General features: G+C 35.0%; 1 protein-coding gene across 1 annotated transcript in view; it reads right to left on the bottom strand.

Annotated features, from left to right (window-relative positions):
- Nucleotides 1–273: 273 nt before the first annotated feature.
- LOC136820164 (double-stranded RNA-specific editase 1-like) overlaps nt 274–26,332 on the bottom strand; it is a 33,231-nt gene continuing 7,172 nt past the window's right edge. Inside the window, exons 3-9 of the mRNA XM_067076401.1 lie at nt 24,650–24,715; nt 7,937–8,152; nt 7,129–7,589; nt 6,525–6,705; nt 5,945–6,180; nt 1,817–2,852; nt 274–1,497 (exon numbers count right to left, since the gene is read on the bottom strand). Coding sequence (XP_066932502.1) covers nt 881–1,497; nt 1,817–2,852; nt 5,945–6,180; nt 6,525–6,705; nt 7,129–7,589; nt 7,937–8,152; nt 24,650–24,715 — 2,813 coding nt within the window. The 3' untranslated portion in view covers nt 274–880. The remainder of the gene's footprint in view (nt 1,498–1,816; nt 2,853–5,944; nt 6,181–6,524; nt 6,706–7,128; nt 7,590–7,936; nt 8,153–24,649; nt 24,716–26,332) is intronic.

Here is a 26,332-nt window from a genome sequence, read left to right as displayed (position 1 = left end):
AAAGTTCCACCGGGGCTGTGAGACAGGGGTGTTATTATGGTTAACAAAGTTTTTTTCTACTGCATGAAGCCTTTCTTTGACCACATATAAATTGGGAAAAGTTCTCCGTGAAAAACCAAATTTGCATTCTATGAGGCACCAAGAATTTTCTCATTTTCAGCCTCAGCATGTTTCTTAGAAGTTTCTTATTTTTTAGGCATTCTGAGCCTCATGTTTCTTAGAAATAAAAAAACCTAAATATACTTCCAGGATTCAAAAAAAACCCAGACCCAGTAGTTTTTAGAATGTTTCACATTTTTCTTCTCAACCAAAAATACGAGTCATCATTTAAAATATAGCCTAAAACTCTAAATAAAAGAGCAGTTATTTACAAACAAAGATTGCCAAAAAAAACAGAGAAAAAAATACTAAAAAAATTCTAGTAGCAATAAAATATATAGAAATAATAGATTATTATATGGTTAACCTTGATTTTCATATATGGTGTGTCCGGTAACCTAGGAAATTTACAAAAGGGTTTGCTCAAAAGAGCTTCAATCACACCACAGCAAAAATTCTCTTTTGGACTTTTTAGCAATAACTTTGACAATTATTCAAATTAAAAAAACTTTCGCAATTCGAGAAATTCCCTTTTTACCGGGTACACTGGCAATTTAAATAATACGAAGCTAGCATATCATAATATATTTCTAAAAAAACTAATTTTGGCTTTTTCGATCTTAAAATAGTCTTTAAAAGTCATTGTTTGAAATCACAACGCAGGGCTTACTTAAAACAATCTCGTGTGACATTTCATGCAAAATATTTCATTAACACAAACATCACGTTATTTCATTGGTTCAAACGTGATCACGTGGTCAAATCTATGCAATATGATTGGTTAATAACCGAACATGTCATGCTCGTATGGTTTTCCGATCCATTTCCCGCACGTGGTATCTTCAAGAGATTTGAAGAAAAGTTCTTTTGTTTTTTGGTAATCTGTTGCATACGATTTAGCCGATTGGTAGGTCCGAGGCTCAACTCTGTCAGGGTGTAGCTTCAAACTTTGCATGAACTTATCGAAGAAGTTAAGCTTGCAAAGTCGAGAGGGCGTTAAAATGACCGTTTTACCGTTTGTGGCGTTGACCGCCTCTGCCGTTCTCTCTTGATGATACCAGTTGAAACTGTTGCTGGTCGCTTTCGAAGTATCCCGGCTAGTCTCCATGTTGTTTGGTGAGCCTAAAGCTGGTCGATTTAGCCTGTAATCACCGGGACAATCATCCATCTTGATGGCACGTTTGTAGAGCGCGCGACAAAGAGCGTCGTAGTTGTAGTGTAAACCGATGACAATTCCTTCAAGGTAGATTGGATCGATGAAGTAACTAAGTAAGGCCCCTTGCACACCAAGGGCATTCCATTTCAAGATTTTGTCACTGCATGACATGGTTCGGAGACGCTCACCTTCAAGGATGCCATCACTGGTTTGAATGTTATTCTCGGGTACTGGAATGGTTCCTGTAAAACCAGAAAGAAATTCATTTGACAGAGAGTCTTTTAAAAGAAGTCAAGAGCTGATCATTTTTGCCAAAGAAACATTTTGTCCTAGCCATTTGAATTTGAGACACTTAAAATTATTCCTATTAATAATCTTAGCATACGTATTCAATTTCAACTCAAATGTCACGAAAAAATATTAAGACTTTATCCAGAATTCAGTGAGTAAAATTTTAATATTTTACAATTCAGGGCAAAAAGTTGATTTTTTTCTCACAAAGATAGGAGATTTTCACCGTGAAGATGTAAAATATAAAAAAAAAAAAAAATCATTATCTACCTTGACCGTTTTCGATTTTGGTTCTAAGCAATCCTGCCGTTTTGTTTTTGGCGCCTTGTTGTTGTTGCGTTTGTAGCGTGAAGACGCGACCGTCACCGCAAGGTGCCGTGTTCACGAAAAGGTAGATTTTATGTTGAGCTTTCAGTCGATATTTCTTTGTAGATGGGATGCGTTCGAATAAAGTATCTTCGTCACTTTTGAGAGCTTTGATGAGTTCGTCGAACATGAAGCGACGGAATCCACGACACGCGATGATCTCACCGTGGCAATCATTTAACGTTTGTCCCTTGTGGTCGATCATTTCTCCCGTAATGCATTTCGTTCCCGTTCCTATGGAAACCACCCTCAAATCTGGTTCCTCGATGCTCGTTTGACAATCGGCAACAACGAAAGCGGCGATCACTTTACACTGTGTTTCACCTTGGAAGACTTCTAAGAATTTCTTCTGAACAGCGTCCGCAATACGGTTGGATAATTCGACCGGAACTTCCTTTTTCGGTTCGTTATCCTCAAAAATGTCATTCCTTGTTTCCTCGACATAATTGTCCGCGTCAATACCGAATAGTTCTTGTAGAGCGCCCCGCGCGGCCACTGTTTTGGCGCATTTCTTATTAGGGCCCTCGCCGCTAAATTGCCGATCACCAACGTAGGCGATAGCTTTATATTTTGACGTAATCTCGCAATCGTAGTCTTCCGTCACGACGAACCGTGTCTGCGGGTTCAATTTCAATAGTAAGACGATCGGATGATTGGCGGCCGGATTATTGGAAAGCGTCCGGTCTTCCATCGTTTCATTCAAATCGATGCCGCTCCATTCCGCCAACGGTATATCACGTAAATCCTCAAACGCATTCAAGACAAGCCGTAATTTGGCTTTCTTCTTAGAGCACGCTTTACCGGTGTATTTCTTGCCTTCGACCTCCGCTTCGACAAGATATTCGTTCAGACCGTTGGAGCCTTTCGTTTCCTCACAGTTGAACTGAACGTCGCGATACATTTCGTAGAAAACCATGGTTGGATGGCGTGTGGTATCGACCTAAAGAGAGTAAAGAGAGTAACGGTCAATTTTGACAAAAACTATCCCTTTACATGGCAAACCATATTTCAAGTCTCGAAAAACATATATATTTAGACTTAAAAGTTAAAGCGAAAAAAAAAACTACATAACAATACGATTTGCCAGAAATTGTTTTGAGTAAATACAGAGAACCCTACATAACTCGAACACCTGTAACTTGAAATTACTTTTTTATGTCTCTTAAGTTTTGGAAACCCTAAAAGGCGCGTGACTCGATTGCGATTCTATACCCTTAAATTTGGGATATCATTACGAGCTAGAATGACAATGTTCAATTGTTTATGATAGGGTAGGGCGTCAACAGTCATTTTTGGGGCAAAGTCAGAAAATTCAAGATGTAGTGTTTTTTTATGAAAATTTAACCTATTGTGAGGCATTCTGCGCAATTTTTAAGGTCAGAAGTTCAAAATTGGCCGAACCCCCCTGGGGGTACTGATTCGCACTACAGGCAAAAATTGGAAAAAATGGCAATTTCTGGCCTTTTCAGGCCTGTAAATATGTCAAAACTATTGCAAATCTTATTTTTTTCACTTGCTGTACTAAATTTTATGAAGAAACAACAAAATAATCATATTGGATTAAAAATTGTGCCCATTAGAGCCCTAAACGAGCCGTTTTAAGCCAATTTTGGGTAGCAAAATGCTTTTTAAGGCCAATTTTGCAAGCTCATAAACTTTAAACTGATCGATTCACATGCCTGAAATTTTTAGAGATGAAAGTCTTCAATAAAGTCTCTAAGCAAAATGAATTTCAAGTTTTTCACTTTTTTCAAAAAATCATAATGGCGTCTTCAAATATTGCTTTTTAGCAAAAAAAAATCATATTTCTCAAAAAATAGCATTTTTTAAGGCAAGCTTCTACAAACTGAGTTTAAATGCTGACTGAAATTTTTTTTGCAGTGATAGTATACTGGAGATACTCCAGGGAAATCAAAATCATTTGGGTCTGGGATGCGTCTATGTCCGCCATTATGGAAATAAAATCCCTGCTAAGAGCCATTTTTCAGGCCAAAAACCCAAATTTGGACTGAAAAAATCTCTAAAATGTCAATAGACATGGGTCCAAATTTTCTTGCAGTGATAGTATCCTGGAAATACTACAGGAAAATCAAAGTCATCTGGGCTTGGGATTTGGGTATATCCACCATTTTGGAATTGAAATTCCTGCTAAAACGCATATTTCAATCAAAAATCCAATTTTTGACTCAAAAAATCTTAAAAATGGCAATAGACATGAACCTAAAATCTTTTTGCAGTGATAGTCTTCTGGAAATACTCCAGGGAAATCAAAATTGTTTGGGTTTAGGATTTGGGTATAACCGCCATTATGGAATTGAAATATGTGTTAAAACTGGCTAAATTGCAACATTTCAAGCAAAAATCCCATATTGACTTAAAAACTGCTCTAATATGGCAATAGACATGAACCTAAAATCTTTTTGCAGTGATAGTGTTCTGTAAATACTCTAGGGGTAAAAACTGTTCAGGTATAACATGCTTCTTGGACCGCAATTTTGAAACTGAAGCCAGTTTTAAAATGTATATAATATTTCAAGCTAAAATTCAATCTTTTTTTGACGGAACAAGTCTTGAAAATGGAAAAGTAAGTGGGCTATAAAAAATTGTTGAGTGAAATGGGATTTTTTTAATAATATATTTCAACTAGTATTTCTAAATTAAAGGATTGTAAATTCACATTCTTTGCTTAATATAATATACAAAATATTTAGTCAATTATGATGTATCGGGTGGAAATATGTAGCATTTTAACAGAGATTTCATTTCCATAAGGGTGAATGTAAACAAATCTTAGACCGAAATGATTTTGTTTTTCCAGGAATATTCACAGAATACTATCACTTCAAAAAAATTTGGGTCCATGTCTATTGACATTTTAGAGCAATTTTTATTCAAAAATGGGGCTTTTGCTTGAAACGTTGTATTTTAGCCAGTTTTAACACATATTTCAATTCCATAATGGCGGATATACCCAAATCCTAAACCCAAACAATTTTGATTTCCCTGGAGTATTTCCAGAAGACTATCACTGCAAAAAGATTTTAGGTTCATGTCTATTGCCATTTTTAAGATTTTTTGAGTCAAAAATTGGATTTTTGATTGAATATTGCGTTTTAGCAGGAACTTCAATTCCAAAATGGTGGATATACCCAAATCCCAAGCCCAGATGACTTTGATTTTCCTGTAGTATTTCCAGAATACTATCACTGCAAGAAAATTTGGACCCATGTCTATTGACATTTTAGAGATTTTTTCAGTCCAAATTTGGGTTTTTGGCCTGAAAAATGGCTCTTAGCAGGAATTTTATTTCCATAATGGCGGACATAGACGCATCCCAGACCCAAATTATTTTGATTTCCCTGGAGTATCTCCAGTAGACTATCACTGCAAAAAAAATTTCAGTCAGCATTTAAACTCAGTTTGTAGAAGCTTGCCTTAAAAATGCTATTTTTTGAGAAATATGACTTTTTTTTGCCAAAAAGTGAATTTTGAAGACGCCATTATGAATTTTTGAAATAAGTGAAAAACTTGAAATTCATTTTGCTTAAAGACTTTATTGAAGACTTCCATCTCTAAAAATTTCAGGCATGTGAATCGATCAGTTTAAAGTTTATGAGCTTGCAAAATTGGCCTTAAAAAGCATTTTGCTACCCAAAATTGGCTTAAAACGGCTCGTTTAGGGCTCTAATGGGCACAGTTTTTAATCCAATATGATTATTTTGTTGTTTCTTCATAAAATTTAGTACAGCAAGTGAAAAAAATAAGATTTGCAATAGTTTTGACATATATACAGGCCTGAAAAGGCCAGAAAATGCCATTTTTTCCAATTTTTGCCTGTAGTGCGAATCAGTACCCCCAGGGGGGTTCGGCCAATTTTGAACTTCTGACCTTAAAAATTGCGCAGAATGCCTCACAATAGGTTAAATTTTCATAAAAAAACACTACATCTTGAATTTTCTGACTTTGACATTTGACGCCCCGCCCTATTTATGATTAGTTGATGTTGCTCATTATTCGAAGTTATAAAAATACCTCTTTCGGTCCACTGTCCGAATTCATTGAATCGTTCAACGAGCTGTCCGAACCGCCCTCCTTCTTTGGGCGGAGTGAGTCAAGAGCTTTCTTGGCGGCTCTGAGGCGGGCGAGATTCTTGTGTTTACCAATGGCTTCGTAGGCGACACCACGAACAACGATGGTCGCGATAAAGATCTTCTCTCCTTGATCGTTCAGCTCGTCTTGTTGCTGCACGTCGATCGTCAAGTCGTCTCCTGAACGAAGTGAGAAATAAAAGTCAGGTTATTTTTTCTTACAGGCTCTTTGTTTATTCCATTACACAAGGGATATACGAAAAGGAGTCAATATAAAGGCTGGTCTACGTAAGCGCGAGATGGTAATCTCACTTTGTTGGTCAAATAGAAATGAAGTTTCTCCCATGTTCCAATCATGTAACGGTTAAAAATTCAACCACTGCCAAAAACAGCAACTGCAGCACCCGCTTATATAGACTGACATCCATCATTCTTAGATTGGTTAGCTCGACTAAAAAGGCTATCAAAACCCCTTCCCCAAAATTGTTCTGGTAGAGATTATTTTGCGTTGAGAGAATCCTTACCGGCTAAAGTTTTGAGTTGTGTGAGCGGGAATTTCTTTTCCATCTGTGTCTCGTGGTCAGTGCTTTTCTTTTGAGATGATTTGGGGGTGGTTTCAACGGCATCTTTGAAGTCGTGTATATCGTACATGCACAAGAGGATGGTTTTCGCAAGATTCAATTTCGCTATCTTCTTGCTTCGACCCTGCAAAATGGAAGGGAAAATGTTAAATATTTTTAAGTAACTAAGTGTGCAACCGCAATCGGAAGCGACCTGAAGGCTCCTCTTTCGATAATTTTTTAACCGAAGGTAGCGGAGGGCGCCGCTCTTTGGCCCTGGATTGCTCTAATTACCCTTGATCCTTCTCTTTAATTACTGATCATTAAGCAGAGTGGCAACAAGTACCATTTTGTGCTAGACACGAAGCTATCTATACGTAGTTATCGTTGAAAAATGACGGAATGAAATTTCGAAAGAGAGTGGCTTGCTTGCTTTTACTAAATATGGCGTCGTATGTTTTAACCTGTGTCAGACGTCCACGGATGTGTAATGAATACCATAAAAGTTAAATCACAATAAAAAATTTCGTAAAATAGAGCGGGAACTCAAAAATGAAATACTACACACCTCGCCAAAGAATCTTCTGCCTTGCACTTCTGCTTCGACTTTAAACTGTCGATCGCCACGGCCCGAACCCTCGGTCCACTCAATCTTAATGTCCGGAAAGATCTCACTCAACACCATCACCGGAAACGTCCGGGCTTTCTCTACATTGATTGCCGGTCGGTTGGAAAACAGCTGTGAAAACTTGTGAGCAACAGCCTGAGGCGGCGACATGGGGCCCATAATGTGAGCCACACCGGGTCGTTGACCGTTACCGCCGTTACGACCATAACCGGATGTCGGAGAATAGCGGTTAGAGCCCCACGGACCGAGTCCGGAGTTTCTGGAACTCGGCGGTGCGTATAAGAGTCGTTCGTCGCGCTCACGTCCGGGCATTTGAGATTCAAAAAATTCCGTATTGTCTGATGTGAAATCAATGTCGAGGTTTTCCGATTTCTGCTTGTTCAAAAGATTCAAGTCAATCGCTAACAAAAATTAAAAAGAAGATTATGATAATATAATGAAAACTAGCAGTGTTGTTCGTTATTTATTCTTATTATTCTATTTTCTGCAGAACAACATCGCCGAATGCAGAATTTGGGCTTTGAATGTTCAAAATACACTTATTGAAAAAAGTATATGCGGCCTATTCGTGATCTGCGCAATACCTTCTAACATTACATCACGGACCCAACACCTGATTGGTTACAAGAGTGACGTATTCACTGATTTTATGTCATTTACAACCAATCAGCTGATGGATCTATGGTGGGATGTCGAAGACATTGCAGTGATGTATATCATGAATAGAAAAAAAAAACCTTTAACTTACGTGATTTAGTTCCAAAAGGTTCGTAGTTCCAAATGGGTGCTTCTTTCCTGTATCCCTCGTCTGTCAACTCCTCTCCAAGGATGTTTCCGAAACCAAGCTGCCGAAGCGCTAGAACGGCAACTTTCGATTTGGCTTTTTGCTTAGATAATCCGATTGCTTCGAAGTTTTCCCCGTTAATCTGCGCCTTCACTTTGAACTTTGGTTCATGAGCTACTCCTGTAGGATGAAAGTAAAATGAGTTGAAAACATCAAAGTCCGTCCCAAAACTATGTGAACACTTCACCTTTTTAACAATTTCATTCGGGGGGGGGGCTACTAAAGTTGGCGGATGAGGGGTATGTGCGGACGGAACCTCCGAAAATCGACCCTTAGAGATACTGATTTTTGCCGAAAAGCTGACCCTTAGAGAGACTTTTTTGAAAAATTTTCTTCGATTTTTGAAAAAAGTCTTACCCTTCTTTACAATTTGTTCTCTCGAAATCAAAAAGATTTGAATCAAAAATCGTGAATTTTTGAAAAACCCGACCCTTACCGCTCGCACCCTATACCAAGCACCCATTTTGCTTAAGTACCACCCCCCCCCCACCCCAGGGAATTTCACAGCATGCATACATACAACGTTGGGGTAGGTATTTCCAAGGAAAATAATTCACAAGACAAAAGATTTTTAGGAAAATGAAGAAGAATGATGATTGTGAAAAAACAAAGATATTTTCTACATGTTCAAAAATCATGATATAAGATTTTAAATCTGTGTTCAGAACTTTCGTATCTTCCGTGGACAAAAAGTTACAGCATTGTAAAGTAAGTTTATTTTGGCTAGTTCGCTTAAATTTGCCGTTAATGCTGGCCGAATCTGTCCGTGGCAACCTTTTAATACTCACAGTATATTTATTTATATCATAAAGTTGTATGTGTAGCCCTCAACAATCGGGCCATACTAAGGACACTTATTATCAAGTTAAAATAGACAAGAGAAGTTACTCGAATCTTTTTGAGGTATTATGCAGGCCCAGCTAAAGAAAGTTTATTATAAAAATAAAGTTAGTATGTATTTAAAATGTTCATTATTGCACTGTGTGAGGTAAGCTTGCCACTAAAGTAGCTGGATGAGCAACGAATTTTAAAAATATCACTCAAAAATTAATTTGAAATTTAAAATGCCACTGCACACGACTACATTTGGATCTGGATTGTGACTTGATTTTTACGGATGAGCAAATGATTTAAAAAAGAACTAATGGTCGACCGACTCGCGACCATTAAAACTCATAAATTTTGCGTCGCATTGGCACGAGTCTGTTGCAGTTCGAGTCAACTGCGTAATATCTCATTCAGAAACGCCTAAAAAACTTAAGAAGTTAGTCACTGGTTGAAATTAAAAACAACAGATAGGTAGCAAAAAATCATGACAAGCAAAGTTATTCCGAAAGCCAAAGCCAATGCCTTTAAACTAAAAAAGGGAGAATTTATTTAAAATCCTTCTAATTTCCGAGAACTTTCTCAACACACGCTAAACTATGAAAAGTCGCAGAGCGTACTTCTAGTAGACGAGGTTTTTTGATTTTTTGAGAATTTCACTGAAAGTGATAGAATAGAATTTTCTTTAAGGCGTACTTTTAAGACACAAATCTTATTTAGACCTTCTTTAAAAACGTCTTAAACTGTTGGTGTGAGTCTCCCACTGAATAGAGAGAAAAAAAGCCTATCTTTTGTTCATGAAAGTTTAAGTCAACGCATTTTGATGTATAGGTTTTACTTGACTGATCCGTGACTTTAAAGAGTTTACACCTTTATAAACAATACGACTTTAACATGCTCTTAAACATTTCTTTTAAACCTTACGTGAACAAGCCAACTAAAACGTTTCAAAAGTTGAAACCAATTTACTGCCGATACTTGAATCGTTATTTTTCAATTTTAACCCTCCTAATAAAAATAGCATCGCTTTGTATGAAAATTTAATTTACATTTTCATTTACAAAGATTACCAAGTAAATGCAAAGACCGAACTCTAAAATAAAAACTAAAACAGTCTTTTTTGTCAACTACAAAGATTTTCCGGCTTAAATGAAACATTGAAAACATTAAAAAATTAGGAGTTCGGTCGTATCCAACATTAGCCAACAAGGTGACTGACTGACTTTACCAAGAGGCTATCCACGTTAAATACCAAAACTAATGTCATCAATCAGCCTGGACATATAAAAATATGGCTTTGAGTAGACGACTTACAGTAGTCTAGGCGACAGAATCCCAATAAATGTTTCAAGAAATGATCTAACGTTAAAAGTGGTAAAAACTCATTTCAACTGAAATTTTAAAGAGTATTAGAAGGACTATTAACAATGAAAAAGGTTAGAGGTCATAAATCCGATGAGCCGTGAACTCTCGTGGGAGTTCGCCCTGGAATATTGGAACATAATAATAACGATTTACAACAATGCGTTTAGCCTGGGAGATTCAGTTAGCCCACGTTTTGTGGAGAGGCTAGTCTACATAAGTCGTAGCCTACACTTGTGGTCTGGAAGAGACTGAACAATTTTATGGGTGTGGTTTTTAAGATGAGAAATGGGAAAGTCAAAAATAAAAGGGGAAAGTCAAAGTAAAAGGAGATATTATAATATATCGAGAAGTTATGTGGTAAAATTTTATTTTGTTGAAACTTTGAATCATATTGTATGAGGGGACTATGTCTTTGGCGACTCCCAAAGACCTCTAAAATTTAAACCATTTAAAATCAATTAAAAACCAATTAATTTTGGTCAACTTATTTTCCAAAATATTAAGCTGACAGCGTACAGGTACTTGAAAATCATTCAATTATCTTTAACAAGGAATCAAACTCCCATCAAACTTGAAAGCAAATAATCATGGTCAAAATCTATTGAAGACTTAGCTCATTTTATCGTTTTTCGAAATTTGGAGATCGGGCGAGAAAGTCGCTTTTGGGCTATAATTGTTAAATTTATTCGAGTATTTCAATTCGGGAGGGGTTTATAGACTTCCAAGCTATATTTTGAGCCCTATTGGACTATTCCTGAACTTTTGGCTCCTTAGATCCTAAGCTTTTAAGTCTAGCGTTAAAACTCAGAGTTAAAACTCTACCCTTCCTAATTTAGAGCGCTTCCAAATCGTTGGTGGTAATAAGATTTCGTAGGAATTTCCATTTTTTCTCAAATATTACGATTATGATTGTAGCTTGGAATCTCTCTTTGGCCATGGACACAGATCCCTGCATCAGTCAGAAAAAATTACTCAAAACATTTCTCGAGAGGTTCCTTACAAAAAATAGACGATAAAACTATGTTAACTATAACTGTATTGTCCTTCTCGTTTTCTTGCTCATAGAAGCTTTGAAACTTAAAGCTTTTTCACATTGGATTGACACGGATGTGGAGCAAGATTGGTCAGAAAGAGGAAAAGAAAAACATTTTCTTGCTTATATTAGCATAATATAACAATAGTGTAAGCACACTGTCCTGATATGAAACGGGAACACTTGTAAAAATAAAACTATGGCATAAGGTACTCTTAGAAGCTTTGAAACTTTATAGCATAAGGGTTGGCTAACATTGTGAAATCATCATCATAATCATCGGTATAGGTTTTTTACAAGGGAAAAAGCTCTTGGTAAAAGTCTTTTGGCAAAAAATCTTAAGCTATAATAATAATAATAATCAAAGGGGTGATCGTAAAATGAGGAATGGCGCTAGGGGAATCACTTTCGAGGTCTGAATCAATTTATGCCAGCCATTCAAAAAGCCATGGTTTACAACTTTCAGTTTAAATTCAATCGTTTAAAAGCCAAACTATAAGAACAATATTTTCATGATGAAGCTATATGTAGTCAAAAACTGAAACAAGTCTACAACAAAAAATCAAAAATGTTACAAAATTTCGTTTCCATTCAATTTCAATAAAAGAACGATAGAGTTCTGTAAATTTTAATCTGTTTTAAACCACAGAATAACCCTTTTGAGGCTTTCTTGAAGTTGAGTAGAAAAGTTAGGATATATAGGAGCCACTTTTGAATCTTTGTGACATTATCTCATACGTCCGGAACCTATTAAAGTAAAGTTACTTAACAAATAACCATTACAATTCACACCTATTTAATGCAATTTTCCGTAAAATAGTCACCTAGTTGAACACTACTAAAGAATCACAGCTACAAGGAACCAACACGAAAAATTGTGACTTAAATATTAAGTTTTAGTAAATTTCTACTTAAATTTGAACACATATCCAATGTCAAATTCGTCCGTGATAATTCAGTTTGCCATTAACCGTCGAGTAAAAAAATCGATATTGATTCTCTTCATTTTGAAGAAAAGATCGGGTCGTGACCGAAAAAAAAGTGAGCTTAAAAAAAGTTTGAGTGATGTGGTAGCTTCAAAATGAACGATTTTTTGGAAGAACGGAATATCTCCTATACGAAAATAATATACAATCTCAGACAAAAAGTAGTAGACTTGTGATAAGGGCCAAAAACAGTCGAAGAGTCTCTCAGAAAGCAAGACCCATATTAGTTTTAAAGTCTTCACATTGCATCTGACGGGACCCAAAATGACTTATCAAACTAAATTTGCCTACTTTGTTAACTAACTAGATATTACAACTTTTGATTTTTACCAATAATGGACATTATCAAATGCCTGGTATAGACTCCTTCTCCAATAAAGTAAATTTGGAAAATGAATAACAGATCAAACCTTGTCGAAGAACCAAATTACGATCAAAACAACAGCTTTCAGTACTTTAACCAAAAAAAACAACACAAAAAACAGACTAGACTTTTTTGTCACAAAATGATAAGACAGTCAAGTCACGTATAAAGATATCATATAGAAAAAAATGTAAAAGGGCATAAGTTATGATCACTCTCACATGAAATACCAATAGCATAGAGTGTAAAGATTTTCTCGCTTGATCTCCTGGACAACAATGAGACTAAGCTTTAAAATCACGCTCTTCAATTCGACCTAACTTTTTTTAATATCAGTAAAGACCTTTTCTTATCAAACCCCCGTCCATTTGGTTTTAAAAAGGTATCACGCTTACAAATCTGAGAGTTTAGAAAATAAACGGGGGTTCGCTTACACGCTTTTTTTCGAAAGATTATATTTTATAAGGATATTTATAATAAAATTGGCCAAAAAATTAAGAATATGGTAAGAATATTTCAGGATGATTTTTCCCAAAAAGTTAAGAATTGAAAAACAACATTCTTATATAAAAACAAGTAACAGAATAGGTACACTGGAACACCCAATTTCTACACTCGATTATTGAAAACTGCCAGGAAGCTAAGAAGGTTAACAGGCATGAGTGCCCAAATTCGGTGCCAAATTCGGTGTCTATGTGTCTATCTTATTTAAAATCAAATCAACCAAGTCAGCTTTCTAATACAGTAGAGTCTCTTTAACTCGAACTTCTATAACTTAATGTTTCCTTAACTCGAACACGTTTTCATGTCCCTTCAGTTAAACAATGCCTTATAAAACTTACTCCATAACTTGAATTTTCCTCAAATTAGTATGTGTTTCCCGTGCTTGTTTGAGTTATGAAGACTGCACTGTATCATTTGGAAAATTAATCGGGATTATATTTTTGAAAAATACTGCAGTAAACTTTGGTTTTAAAACTCTCCACAATGTTCGTCTTCTAGACTAAGTTCTCAAAGATTAATAATACCGTTATTTTTCAAGTAAAAGTTATGCAGTTTTGAGTAGAGGAGCTGTAATCAGCAAAAAAATACGATAAACAATTAAACAAATAAAAGGCATAAAACCAGGAGTGGAAGATAAAATCAGGTAATTTTACATTTACAGGTTTAAAAATTACAATGTCCGAGACATCAGTGTCTTTTTGGAATTGCGTAACAAAGTAAAACCGGTAGAAAATTTCTACAAGGGCGCACGTAACACATTCGCGATAATGTTCTGACATACAAATCGATCTACATACAAATTTTTTGAAGCCTATGACGATGTTCTTAACTCTTATTTAGTTTTAAGCCTAAAAATGTTCTTATTTTCACCATTTTGTGCGTATTTCCTATGCGAAGCATTACAGTTGTTCTTAATGTTCTTAATGTTTTGACCATCGACGCCTTATGTTCTTATATAGTTTGTTCTTATAAGAAACGTATCGAGCACCCGTTTGCTGATTGCCTTGGCAGGACTTCAAAGATCCTACTTGTAGAAAGTGATGGTTTCCAAAACTACCATCCAATATCTTAGGAAATCGTAGAAATGACTGGTGGAAATATAAAAATTTTTAGGATTAAAACTAAAAAAGGTCATTCAGTACATTCAAAGGCTTTTGGATGTTCTTATACAAGAAGATGTGTAGTGCAACTTAATGGATTAAGTCTGTCTACTCAGGCCCGGCAGAAGCGGGGAGGCTGGGCTTTTGAGGAAAGTTCAATCTCATTTTGATCGTTTAGCCCCTCCACTTTTACGGTTAATCCGCCGGGCCTGAATTACTGAAGCAAAAATTAGTGGGAAGTGAAGGTTGATACCCATCAAAGCCCTAATTATTACCTCTACAGGCGGCATCCTAAATGCATAAAAATTGATTCACTAAAATTTCTTACTTTATCAAATTGGCTTAAAAACTCATTGTTTAGACTTACTGTTAGGTAATTCAAGCGCTTATTCCAGTCATCGTGTTTTTGACCCACATAACTATCAAAACAAATGAACCGCTAACAAATTGTCAAATAATATCACTAAAGCTTTCAATGCAGTACAAAGTAAAAGATTAATTTTATACAATTCGAATAATTTTTTTGTTGAGATCAATATGCTTTATACTGTATCTATATTTTATTATTACGTATTTTTTATAAGAAACAAAAAAAAGCAAACTTTCTTATAAAAAGCAGTGGCAATTCAAGTTTCTGTTTCCCTTGTTCGCTATCTAAGTTTTTAGGCTAGACAGTATGGTTTAAATTGTTTGATTGACTACTGTAGTTTTCAGGGGAAAATATTCTTGCCATAAAGTCATGGGACTAGTTTAGGTACGCATCGAATCAAGCGTGATGCAAAAATAAGTTTTTTAGATTTCTTGTAGAAAAAAGTACCGAAAAAATATATAACAATTCTTTTCTGTTTCTTTCGAGACATATGTAGCTAATCACATAGATGGTTATCACACTTTATTGTCTCTCTATAAAAAATGTCATTTTTTCTCTCCATGCACTTTTTTTATAAGAAACATTAATTTTGTTGAGGCCCGGCTTTTCTTTATATTTTTGGAACATAGAGCATAAAATTATTCTTATCCTGTTCTTATTTTTTAGGGCGAAATTGAGGTATTTTAGGCTTCATGTCGATTTTTGATACTCAAAACTCACCACTACGGAATCAACATCGTTCCTTAAATTGTTGATGATCTTGAGCCTCACTGTTCTTAAAATAAAAATATTTTCGCTTCTCTCACTCGCTAAGCCCGCTAAGGTTTCAAGCAAAATGTAACGATTAGAGAAAAAGCGCTCATATGCTTTTTTTTCTTTTCTTTCGACAAAGAAAAAGTCGATTTCTTCACTTTTAAAAACCTCCCTTAAAACCTAGAACCGTTTTTTAATAAGAACAATTTTGAATAAAACTAAGAATAAATTCAAGAACAATCTTTCCGAGTCTTACAATTTTATAAAAATCATGCTTTAGATATTATCACATTGCTGTAAGAACCGGAAGGGAGGGGGAGCAGGGGAGAGCATTGTCCCCTATAATTTTTTCAAAGATAGTTTCTTAAAATTTTCAAAATATTTTCCTCCTGTCATTGATTCTTGGCGTATTTTCCAGCAATGTAGAGACCATTGTTGGCCCTCGCGGTGTCACTAAACTTCAGCCTCCCCCAATATCAAATTGCTTTCTACGGTATTGTATTAGATCCTACAAATACTGAGCATAAAATCTTCTGAGCTCGAACACGAGGACTGAAGACCGAAGTTTTAAACACTTTAATGGGATATTATTTCGTTGGGATTAAAACCACCATAGCAAATATTTACAAACCTTCTCTGCTATTGACAAGGAGAAGCTCTTCGTCCAATCACATCAGCAACCCATAATCAATCATTCGATCCCCCAGTGTTTCTCAAATGCATTCAAAATGAAAATACATTGCTGTCTTGCCGTCATTGAATTAGCAATTACATTTGTCAATTTATTTATTTTTATTGTAGCTATAAACGTTGCAAATTCATTACCAAATAATGAGGCTCCATAACTTGAATGTCAAGGGGAATGGGAGCCAGTAATCGTTCGAATTATGGAGGGTCGATTGTTGATACCTTAAGGGAAGAAATTTTCGCAGGAACAAAATTTCGCGGTTTTCGCGGATTTTGCCTAAAACCGCGAAATTAAGTTCCCGCGAAATTTTACAAAATCGTCAATCCGCGAAATTAAATTCCCGCGAAATTTAATTTATTTCACGCATTCCCCCAAATTCGTACTGTTTCAAGCCTTAAAACAGGTTTTTTGCTTATTTAATAACGTTTTTGGTCAAAAATATCCTGCAACCGCGAAATTAAATTCCCGCGAATTTTTCGAAAATTGATGAACAGCGAAATTAAATTCCCGCGAAAAAAAATAATTTGACCAACCGCGAAATTAAATTCCCGCGAAAATTTCTTCCCTAAAAATTCTTCCTCCCCGGTACCTAATAAAGGCCTCTTCTTGCTGATTAATATTTTGATTGACCTCCCTGCATTTAAAATTCTCCTCCATCTCAAATACACCTCCTCCCTGCTTTTAAAATCTCTGGAAAATTTTCAAAAATACCAAAATTCAGGAATAATTGCCAAATATCCAAGGGTATCTAAAATCATTACTAAAGTCCAACCGAGTCAACACAATCTGAATACTGTTGACACTCTCTAATTCGATTTTTAAGGGGGATTGGACCTCATCAAAGTGATAGAATAATGAATGGAGCGTATCGATTGGAGTGTCGTTTATGAGAGTTTCTTGTTGATGGTGACTTTCAAAATTATCGAATAATGGAGCGTATCGAAAAAAAGATCGTCGTTTATGACAGTTTCTTGTTTATGGTGACTTTCAATATTATCGAATAATGGAAGCGTATTTAATAGTGGAACATCGAATTAAAGAGCGTCAACTGTAGTTGTATACAACACCAACCGAGAAAAGCCAACGACATACATCTCACGTCCAGGATATAACGTTGAAGGAACGTCAAAATGACGTTATGTTCCAGGTAGAGAGAAGCATATTGGAAGGACTAAATCATTCTATTATTTTGAGAGAAATTAAAAAAAAAATCATCGAACCGAAGTTTTTACACGTATACACAACTATCAAGTCAAAATCAGAAAGACGACTTTAGAGTAAATCATTGAACAGAATGATCCTGTTTTCAGACTTAAGATAATTTTTTTACTTTAGCTTTTAAAAAAAAGAGCTTTCTTTTTTTTTGCACAATATCTTTAATAACATTATTTACTAAATTCTTTTAAGTCTAGATAGTCGGTGTACAAACTTTTGACCGCAGAATTTCTTTCTCGACAAAAAAGTATTTTTTTTCATGTCAAGTTTTGAGAAAGTTGATTAGACTAGAGAGATAAGGACTTTTATTTCTGTAAGAAAAATTGAAATGGATTTTTCAAAGTATATAATGGCAAAAATTGATTTAATATTTACAAATATAACCGGGTCCACAGAATTTACCTCCCAACAAGACAAGACTTGAAAAAGTGATACAGTAGTAAAAAGGGTTTTAAAAGTCGAAATATTTGGTTTTATTAGAAATATCTTTCCAACGAAACATAAAATGACATTTCAGAGTGATCTAGAGATTCTCACAGTAGCAAACTTTACAAATTATTAAAAAAAACATTATACTCGCGGAACAACTTTTAGAGTGGATTTTGGGCATTTCGGGCATTTTGTAAGTCGAAAGAAAGAGGGCAAATTCTGGGTCTCAAAAACAACAATCCAATTCAATTTTACATATAAAACATATCAAACCAAAATAAAGAGGGAAGAAGGACCCAAACAACACGTTTTTTATAAGAACAAAGTATATGAGCAAAAAATCTAAGAACATTCTAAGAACACTTTAAGGCTAGTTAGAAAAACTGCCAAAATGCTCACAAATTGCTGATAGTAAGAAAATCTTTAGGCTAAGACTTTATTTTTAATTTTTTATTTTCCGATTTATTTAAAAATTTTGAAAGTTCTTTAAAAATAATTAAAATATAAGCACTTACTACACCAAAAGTGCTAGCTTTAGTGTTTGGCACCACCCCCAAACAGCAGTTACTACACTGTGTAGTAACTGTTTTCATAACTTCTGAATACAGTACCACCACGGTAGTAAGTGTCATACTGTCTTGTAGTAACTGCGTGCCCCCCCCCTGTATGAAAAGATAATTTCTATAAAACTATATAATAAAGTGAAACTATAAATTTTTAGGTACATATTTTATTTAAGAAGTCCTTAAAGCTAAGAGCACCCGAATGGTTCAAAAATTGTGGACGTTCTTATAAAAACAAGCGATACTTTTATGGACCTACCTGGTTATCAAACTAATCAGTGAACATTGAAACAATGAAACACATAAGACATAACTGGTCAAAATACAAAAAAATAAAGAAAATGAAAGCATATCTATTGAGAGAAACTATCAACACTATTGAAAAAGATTTTTGAAAAAGAAATAAAAAAGCTATTAAGCGCTTTTCTTTATAAAAACCACTATCAGAAAAATGCACAGCTTAATAAATAAGGTTTCCAGAAAACTCAAACCGTCGAACTCTACCGTGACATTTTCTTCTGTTAGAAAAAATAATAATAAAAAAACAATTTGGCTAATAACATTGATATATGCTCGTAAATAGTGATTCTTATAGATAAAGATTCGTTTTTCAGCCAAAAAAATAATAAGTGTTTACAGAAAACTCAAATCATTAGCCTCCACCGTGACATTTTCATCGTAAAAAAAATTAATAAAAATAATAATAATAATATGGCTAAGAACATTGATGTATTCTTATTAAAAATGGTTCTTATAGATAAAAATACGATTTTTGAGCCAAAAAAATTTTTTTGCAAAAATCTGCTTGAGCCATCCTTTAACTATGATTGTACCCTACTTTCATGCTAAAAATCAGAAAAAATTAATGATCCAATTTTTCACAAAGTCCAAAAAACCCGTTTTTAAGCCGTTTTTTGGCCCAAATTTGCCTAAAAAATTTTTTTTTAGAAAATCGGGCTCCGTCACATTCGAGGGTCTATGGTCATGCACCTTTGTGCCAAAAATCAGAAAAAAATAATGAGCCAATCTCGAGAAAAGCTGGTAACTAACACACTAACTAACGAACGAACGAACATGGGTTAATTTATAGGACCTCCACCCCACCGGGGTAGGTCCAAAAATGAGTACGTATAATGGTCTAAGAAGTATTTCATGTGTTTGATGATACTACATCAAAGTTGGTTTTTGCTACAAAGTCGAGAAGTGTTGAATTGATATTAAATGGCATTATAGTGTATGGATAATTGAGATTAACTTTTTTTAAATAGGATTTTCGATTAAGGTCAGACGAAAATTTCTATAAGGTACACGTTACTTTTTATATAAGAACAAACTATGAACATAATGTTTCGATGGCCAAAATGTTAAGACCAAGTTAAGAACATTTTAAGGCTTTGCAATCTCTAAAATCTTAAGAAAATGGACAAAAATGCTCACAAAATGGTGAAAATAAGAAATAAGTTTATACCTAAACTATGTTTTAGAGTTCACAAAGCCTTAAAAAATATTCTTAACTCGTTCTTAATATTTTGGCCATTGAAGTCTTATGTTATTATATAGTTTGTTCTTATAAAAAATACATGCAAGACAGACTAAGGCTGGCATAATTCTTTCTTTCGTTGGCCTAAGGGTCTATCTGAAATGGGATAGAAGAATCTTCCATCCTTATTCTACCTTAAAAGTTTCGTTTTTAAATAAGACTGACTTCGTTTGCTTACTCATCAATTTTAATTCAAGCTTTTTCACATTGGATTGACGCGGATGTGGAGCAAGATGATCAAAAAGAGGAAAAACATTTTTTTTGCTTATATCACATCAGCATAAATATAACAATAAGCAGACACTGTCTTGATCTGAAACATGTATCTGATATGAAACGGGAACACTTATGTTAAAATAAAACCTTTAAAATTTGAATTGATTGTTCTTTTGGATAGTTCAGAACGTTCATCCAACGTTAAAGAAACGTTATGAGGGAAGTTGAAATAACTTTATGTACCAGTTGGCTTGTGCATTATAAACCGAAATTGAAATTTCGAACGAAAAGTTATCCCACCTACTCGATTCTCACCCCACTAAGTTTCATATGGAGGACAAAATAATTTGACCAAAATTTTGGACCTTATAAAAAAAACGAGAAAAATATTAATAAGGTTTTTTTTTGGAAGTGTTTTTCTTTTTTTTTTGGTTTTTAAAAATACTCTTCTTAAAGGTTGACGTAAGTCTAAACCGTTTATCAGACCAATCTCCAGAAGGCGTGTGGAAATTAAAATGTTTGAAGCGAAAACATCAATAAGATTCAGGAAAATAAAGATATATCATCCATAGAGGCAAAGCATAAAAAACGGCATTGGCTGTTTGTTATACCATTTTATAGTGAAAAATGTCGGAAATATCCATTATCCGTAACCGAGTAACATCTATGCAACCACATGTCGCAGACCCGGTGGAGCCCCCACCCTCTACTGGAAAGAATAGTCCAAATTACTGTCCTCAATAAAAAATATCTTCAAAATTAAAACCCTCTGGAAAGGTGAATTTATAAGAAAATTGCAGTTTAAAACCTCCCCCATGCGTTTATAAGCTGGAAACAAAAGATTCCTCTCTCTATTTGAATTTCAATAGAAATTTCCATCCCCACTGAGGTAAAAAGTTTCACAGGGGCACTGAGACGGGGGTCGTAACTATAGAAGTCAAAGACCTATAAATGGATTTAAATTTACCGAAGCAATCGATAGGAAATTGTATTTTTCTCAAAGGTCTTGAAGGAATCGGTAGGTTAGCAGCCTTTCTGTCCTTCTGAGTTAAAGGTTTTGTTTTTACATAAATATTTCCGTTTCATATTAGACATATGTTTCATATCAGGATAGTGTCTCCCTATTGTTATATTGTGCTGATATAAGCAAAAAAATATTTTTCCTTTGCTCTTTCTGACCAATCTTGCTCCACATCCGTATCAATTCGATATCAAAAAGCTTGTAAATTGAAAATTGATGAGTAAGCAAACGATATCACTCTTATTCAAAAATAAAACCTTTAATAGATGTAATACAGTATGATATACGTAAATATATTACACCCCGTGGCGATTTTAGCCAATACCACATGAGAAATTCAAGCATACTCAGATTTAAAAATGCCATCATAAATCATGTAATTCAAACCCATTTCAAACAAACTTCAAGACTCTGTCATATCTCCAGAAATTCAGTCAGTGTCATATGAGTGAACACAAAGATTTTCGAACAACTGAAAAAAATAATAATATTTTTCACAATTTTTGAACATGTATTTTTTTAAGCTATTGAAAAAAGGTACGAGGCTAGCGAAAAGGGGAGGATCGAGAAAGACAGAGGTGATGAAATTTTCATTGATTCTTCAATGAAGGAGAAGAACTTTTTCTTTCTTTTTATAAGAACCAGTAAATTTTGGCTCACTTTTGTTGCTGTCTTTTATGAAATTTTCGGACCTGATGTAATTGTTATCGTGTAAGTATGCTTTCTTTTTTATTTTTCAAAACATTAGCTTTCTCAAAGTAACCTCCAAAATAGGTTTTTCACTAAATTTCAGTTCTCAAGTGCTTATAAAAAGCGTGTATAAAAGTAAAAAGCAAATCTCAATGAAAAAGCAAGACAAAATGACCATTTGGCGGAGAAAAACCAACGTATTGGAAGAGATCATGTGACACAACAGTTTCAACGCGTTTACGAGATAATATGATCATTCAGGTGTCCCAAACAATGAAACTTGGTTCAAATAAACTGTTTCGAGACCCTGTGAGATACAAAGTTAACAAAGCGTATGTGTACTTATGTATTGGAGTTGCCAATGGGCGGTTAGCAGCGAGCAGGGGGGCTTTACCCCAAAAGTTTTTCTAGATTATGGTTTTGCGCAGACAACCACCTTTCTTCAGTTAAAAATAAATTTGAGTTTATGTATTCTGACTAACTGAAGATGACGGTTAATCAGCGCTAATCTCTATTACCTCAAATGACATATTAGTGAAAGATCTTATAAAAACTCCAGCTTGTATCAACATTTTACGGCTCAAAAAATCTTTTCAGATTCAAAAATGAACAATTCACGGAAGAAATAGAGCTCAGCAAAAACCAGACGAAACCAGACTATAATCTAAGAGCAAAACATCGTAAATCGAAAACGACAAAATGACATGTTTTTTTTTAAAGTAATCAGAAACTTTGAGCACAATCCTTTTCAAGAAGAAATAGCTTTTCGAAATAATAGAAATATATATCATTTTGAACGAAATAACTTCAGATGTGGGAATATCAAGTGTAACAGATATAGAGATCTATTTTAGTTTTCTTTTTGAAAGATTCGAGGGAGAAAGAAATCTTCAAAAAAAATATTTTAAGAAGATCAAAATTCAAGCCGAAAAGAGATTTTCTGGAAAAATCCTCACAATATACAAAAGGACTTGAAATTTGATGAAAATATCGTTTATAGACCTCTTAAAGAGTGGGTTGAAAGATACCAAATAGAAAAAAAAAACCAATCTAATGCAGCCTTCGACCGCAATCGGAGGCGACCCGAAGGGCACCACTCTTTCTCCGTGGATTACTCAACTTACTCTCAGCCCTCCTTTTTTATTGTTGAGCATTAAGATGATGAGAACTGAACCAATAACCTCGCGCACCGTACCCAAACACTCTACTTCAGCACTGCGGTCTTATAATTCAGAATCAATGAGGCGTTCTATATTTAAAATTGACGCCATGTCCAACACTGAACTCATTCCTTTTCCAGGGAAACAATAATCTTGGGCAGCTCCACAATTCCTTCACTCACTAAATAATCTATATAATGCTGAAAATAACCTTGAAAATACCCGTTTTAAAGGCAATTCGAATATATTAGATTCCCGTTCAATTCAAAAAGGGAGAGGCAACCGTTAATAAACTCCAAACCAAATTCCGTAGACACCAGGGAAACTTCGTCTTATTCAAAATCCATTTAGGACACGTTTAAAACCAATTTCTTTATCTGGCTGAAAGATAACCTTTAAAATGTGATCCTGCGGTTTCATTCCTCATTTCAAATTATTTTTAGAAGCTCTTCGAAGGTTGAGATTGTGTCTTTTAAGATATTCTCTTTATCTTCTTTAATAAAAGCGTCGTGAAACAGGGAGATCGATGAGAGATGTTCTAGAGCCAATTTAGGAGTGCAAATATCCGGGGGGATAGGTACTTGCACAAAAAGGGGTTCGGGGATGTACCACTATAGTCAAAGTACCTTTTTCACCTCCACGAGTCCCAGGTAGGGTCGCAAAAACACCAAAATAGAAAAAAAAATGGAAAAAAGTGGAATATTGTGAGAAAATTTTGGAAATTTCAGTCACATTCAAGGTCTAGCCTACATACTACATAATCATTCAAACCTGTTCAAACACCTTTAAGGACGCCACGATATTCCCGAAAAGGCAGTTATCGACGACACACTTTTAAAAGTTCCGGTTGCAATTTTAGGTTTAAAAGAGCAATATCAAACCGGGCATAAGAAACACGTTTAACATTTTAACAGGAATTGCTATCGAGTGTCTATTCAGTTTGCGCAAATGATCCTAATTGATCTTAAAGTAGGATAAAGTTGAATTTAAACCAAAAGAAAACGCTCACTAATTTCAGGCGTTTCGCTTAATACTGTTGCAAATTGGTTTTGTAAATACAAACTGGAACCTCAAGATCAGAGATGGCTATATAAACTAAAAAACAGTTTTACTGACAAAACAGAAATGGGCTCTTCCAGAAAAAATCCGTTCATGGGGGGTGGAGCATATATTATTTTTTTCATGATTTACCCCTGGACATTTTGATTTTTGACCCCCTGGACACGGGTTATACTCCTGGACAAACATCAAATCAACCCCGTGGACACAAAAAATTACCCCTGGACATTGGAATTCACCCCCTGGACATTGCAATTTATTGGCATTTTTTCAATACCCCTGGACAATTCATCCTCCACCCCCCATGAACGGACTTTTTCTGGAAGAGCCCAATGAAGGTGTAAATGTATCTTAACTGGACGGATTTACGTCAACAGACAAAAAAGTTGTAACACTTGTTGTTAGCTAAACTCAACCACGATCTTCTATTCATGATATGCACCACTGCAATGTCTTCTGACATTACATCATGGACCCAATAGCTCATTGGTTGGAAGTGACGTAAAAGCAGTCAATACGTCACTTTCAACCAATCAGCTATTGGGTGGAACGGAAGACATTGCAATGGTGCATATCATGAATTGTTGGAACATTTCCCTTTTCCCAAGTCACAATGTCGAATGAAGCTAAGAACAAGATCTCCTTCCAACGAAAAAACACTGATAAATTGCCCGGTGCCGACAAAAAAATTTTCAAACATATATAAGGTATCGGGAAAAGAAAAAAATCGACTCACCATCTTGAGAGAATTCGTATTCGATGTCTTGGAATTTCTCGTGGAGAAGTTGAACTGGATTTTTACCTGCAGATATAAAGGTTCATACTCAACATGAATTTCATTTACCAATCATTACATAATCTAATACTTGACCTAGTCCACTAATGACAGTACTATAAAGACGATATGGGTAATACACCTAAAAAACTTTAGTGGGGTGGAAAAACTTCGATATGTCTGTATTCTGAGCAAGTCAGATCCAATGACATTTGATGACATTCTAATCTCCGAGCAGATTCTGACACTCTTTCGCATTACACGCATTCACTATAAAGACTGTGACTCTGGCCTTTAGAGCAGAGCGTGGTGTGCACAGAATGTATGATCTGTTATGAGATTAAAAATGAAGTACACTCTCATTTCTACACATCTTTCGACATGTAAGCATAGAGTTATAAAGTTATAAGGCAAAACAACGCTGCTGTCTTGTGATCAGTATACCAGTCCATGTTGAGATGCCTTGGAGTTTTTACAAGATACTTCACTAATTGGTCATTTAAAGTGATAGAGATGACGCGTTCTTTAGAAAAAGTAATAAGATTCTTTTATTACACAGGGTGGCCAGCGATTTTAGTCATTGAAAATCAAGTATATTCAAGTACTTTTTGGAGCATTTTTGATTATTTTCAAGTATATCTTTGCTATTTTCAAGTATATGAAGGTGCAAAATTCAAGTACATTCAAGTATATTTTGAACTTTACGTATGGTGCTTCGTTAGAATAGGGATATCCGGATCCTCAATTTGCCAGAAATTTTATGGGCTTCCCTTTCTTAAAAATATTATGACAAAATTGTGTGCACAAAATAATGTCACTGATGCCAGAATTATTTTGACATTTTCTCAAATTAAACAACAGATCAAAATGTGCTCTAGAAACTAGTGGATTTATGACACCATGGCGTACTACAGCGGTTGTCTAATTTCTAGAATTTTATTACTAACAGCTTACGCAGCAAGGTTGTCAAATCAGAAGATTTGGTTGCGAGCGAAGTGGGTAGAGTTTCTTTTGCAATTCTAAGTAGTAGGAGGAAATTTTCCGATATTTCCAGAATGTTTTCTAGAGACTATCAGAAATATTTTCTTCAAATATCAGACTTCAAGACTTTTAGGACATTTCCAGTTCGAGCAGACGAAGAAACTGTGTAATTAAGAGTTTAGTCAATTCAGTCAAATCAAAAACTTTGCTGAAAAATTTACATTTTCCCAATTTTCAACTTCTTATTTCTAGAATCATTTCCCTATGGCTCACTGCTCCCAGAAGGTTTATTTTCTAGCAAGAGTTTTTAACATAGAAAATTGGCGAGCACTTTTCATGTAGCACTATTCATGTCACTACCTTTCAAACTTTTCAAAAATACCACCATCAATTTTAGATAGGTCAAGTGTCCTGATATTAGTGGGTTTCATGATTACTTGGAGGACCCACCATGGTTCAAAGATTGGCTAAAACCATCAATTTCAAGGGACTCTAGAAAGAAATCTCCTGACTTTTCCCTGACTTTTGAAGATTTTACAAACATTCCCTGGCTTTTCCATGTTTTCCCTGACTTTTTCTAAAAATAGCCCTTTTTCCAGGTTTCTAGGTTTTCCCTGACCGCTTTAGCATTAGCCTGAACAATTCATTTACCATGGGCTCCAT

Source organism: Clytia hemisphaerica, unplaced genomic scaffold (assembly GCF_902728285.1).
Source record: "Clytia hemisphaerica strain Z4C2 unplaced genomic scaffold, Clytia hemisphaerica genome assembly, whole genome shotgun sequence".
In the NCBI taxonomy this organism is placed as follows: domain Eukaryota; kingdom Metazoa; phylum Cnidaria; class Hydrozoa; order Leptothecata; family Clytiidae; genus Clytia; species Clytia hemisphaerica.
The sequence above is the reverse complement of the archived record's forward strand: the minus strand, read 5'-3'. Positions and strand labels throughout refer to the sequence as shown.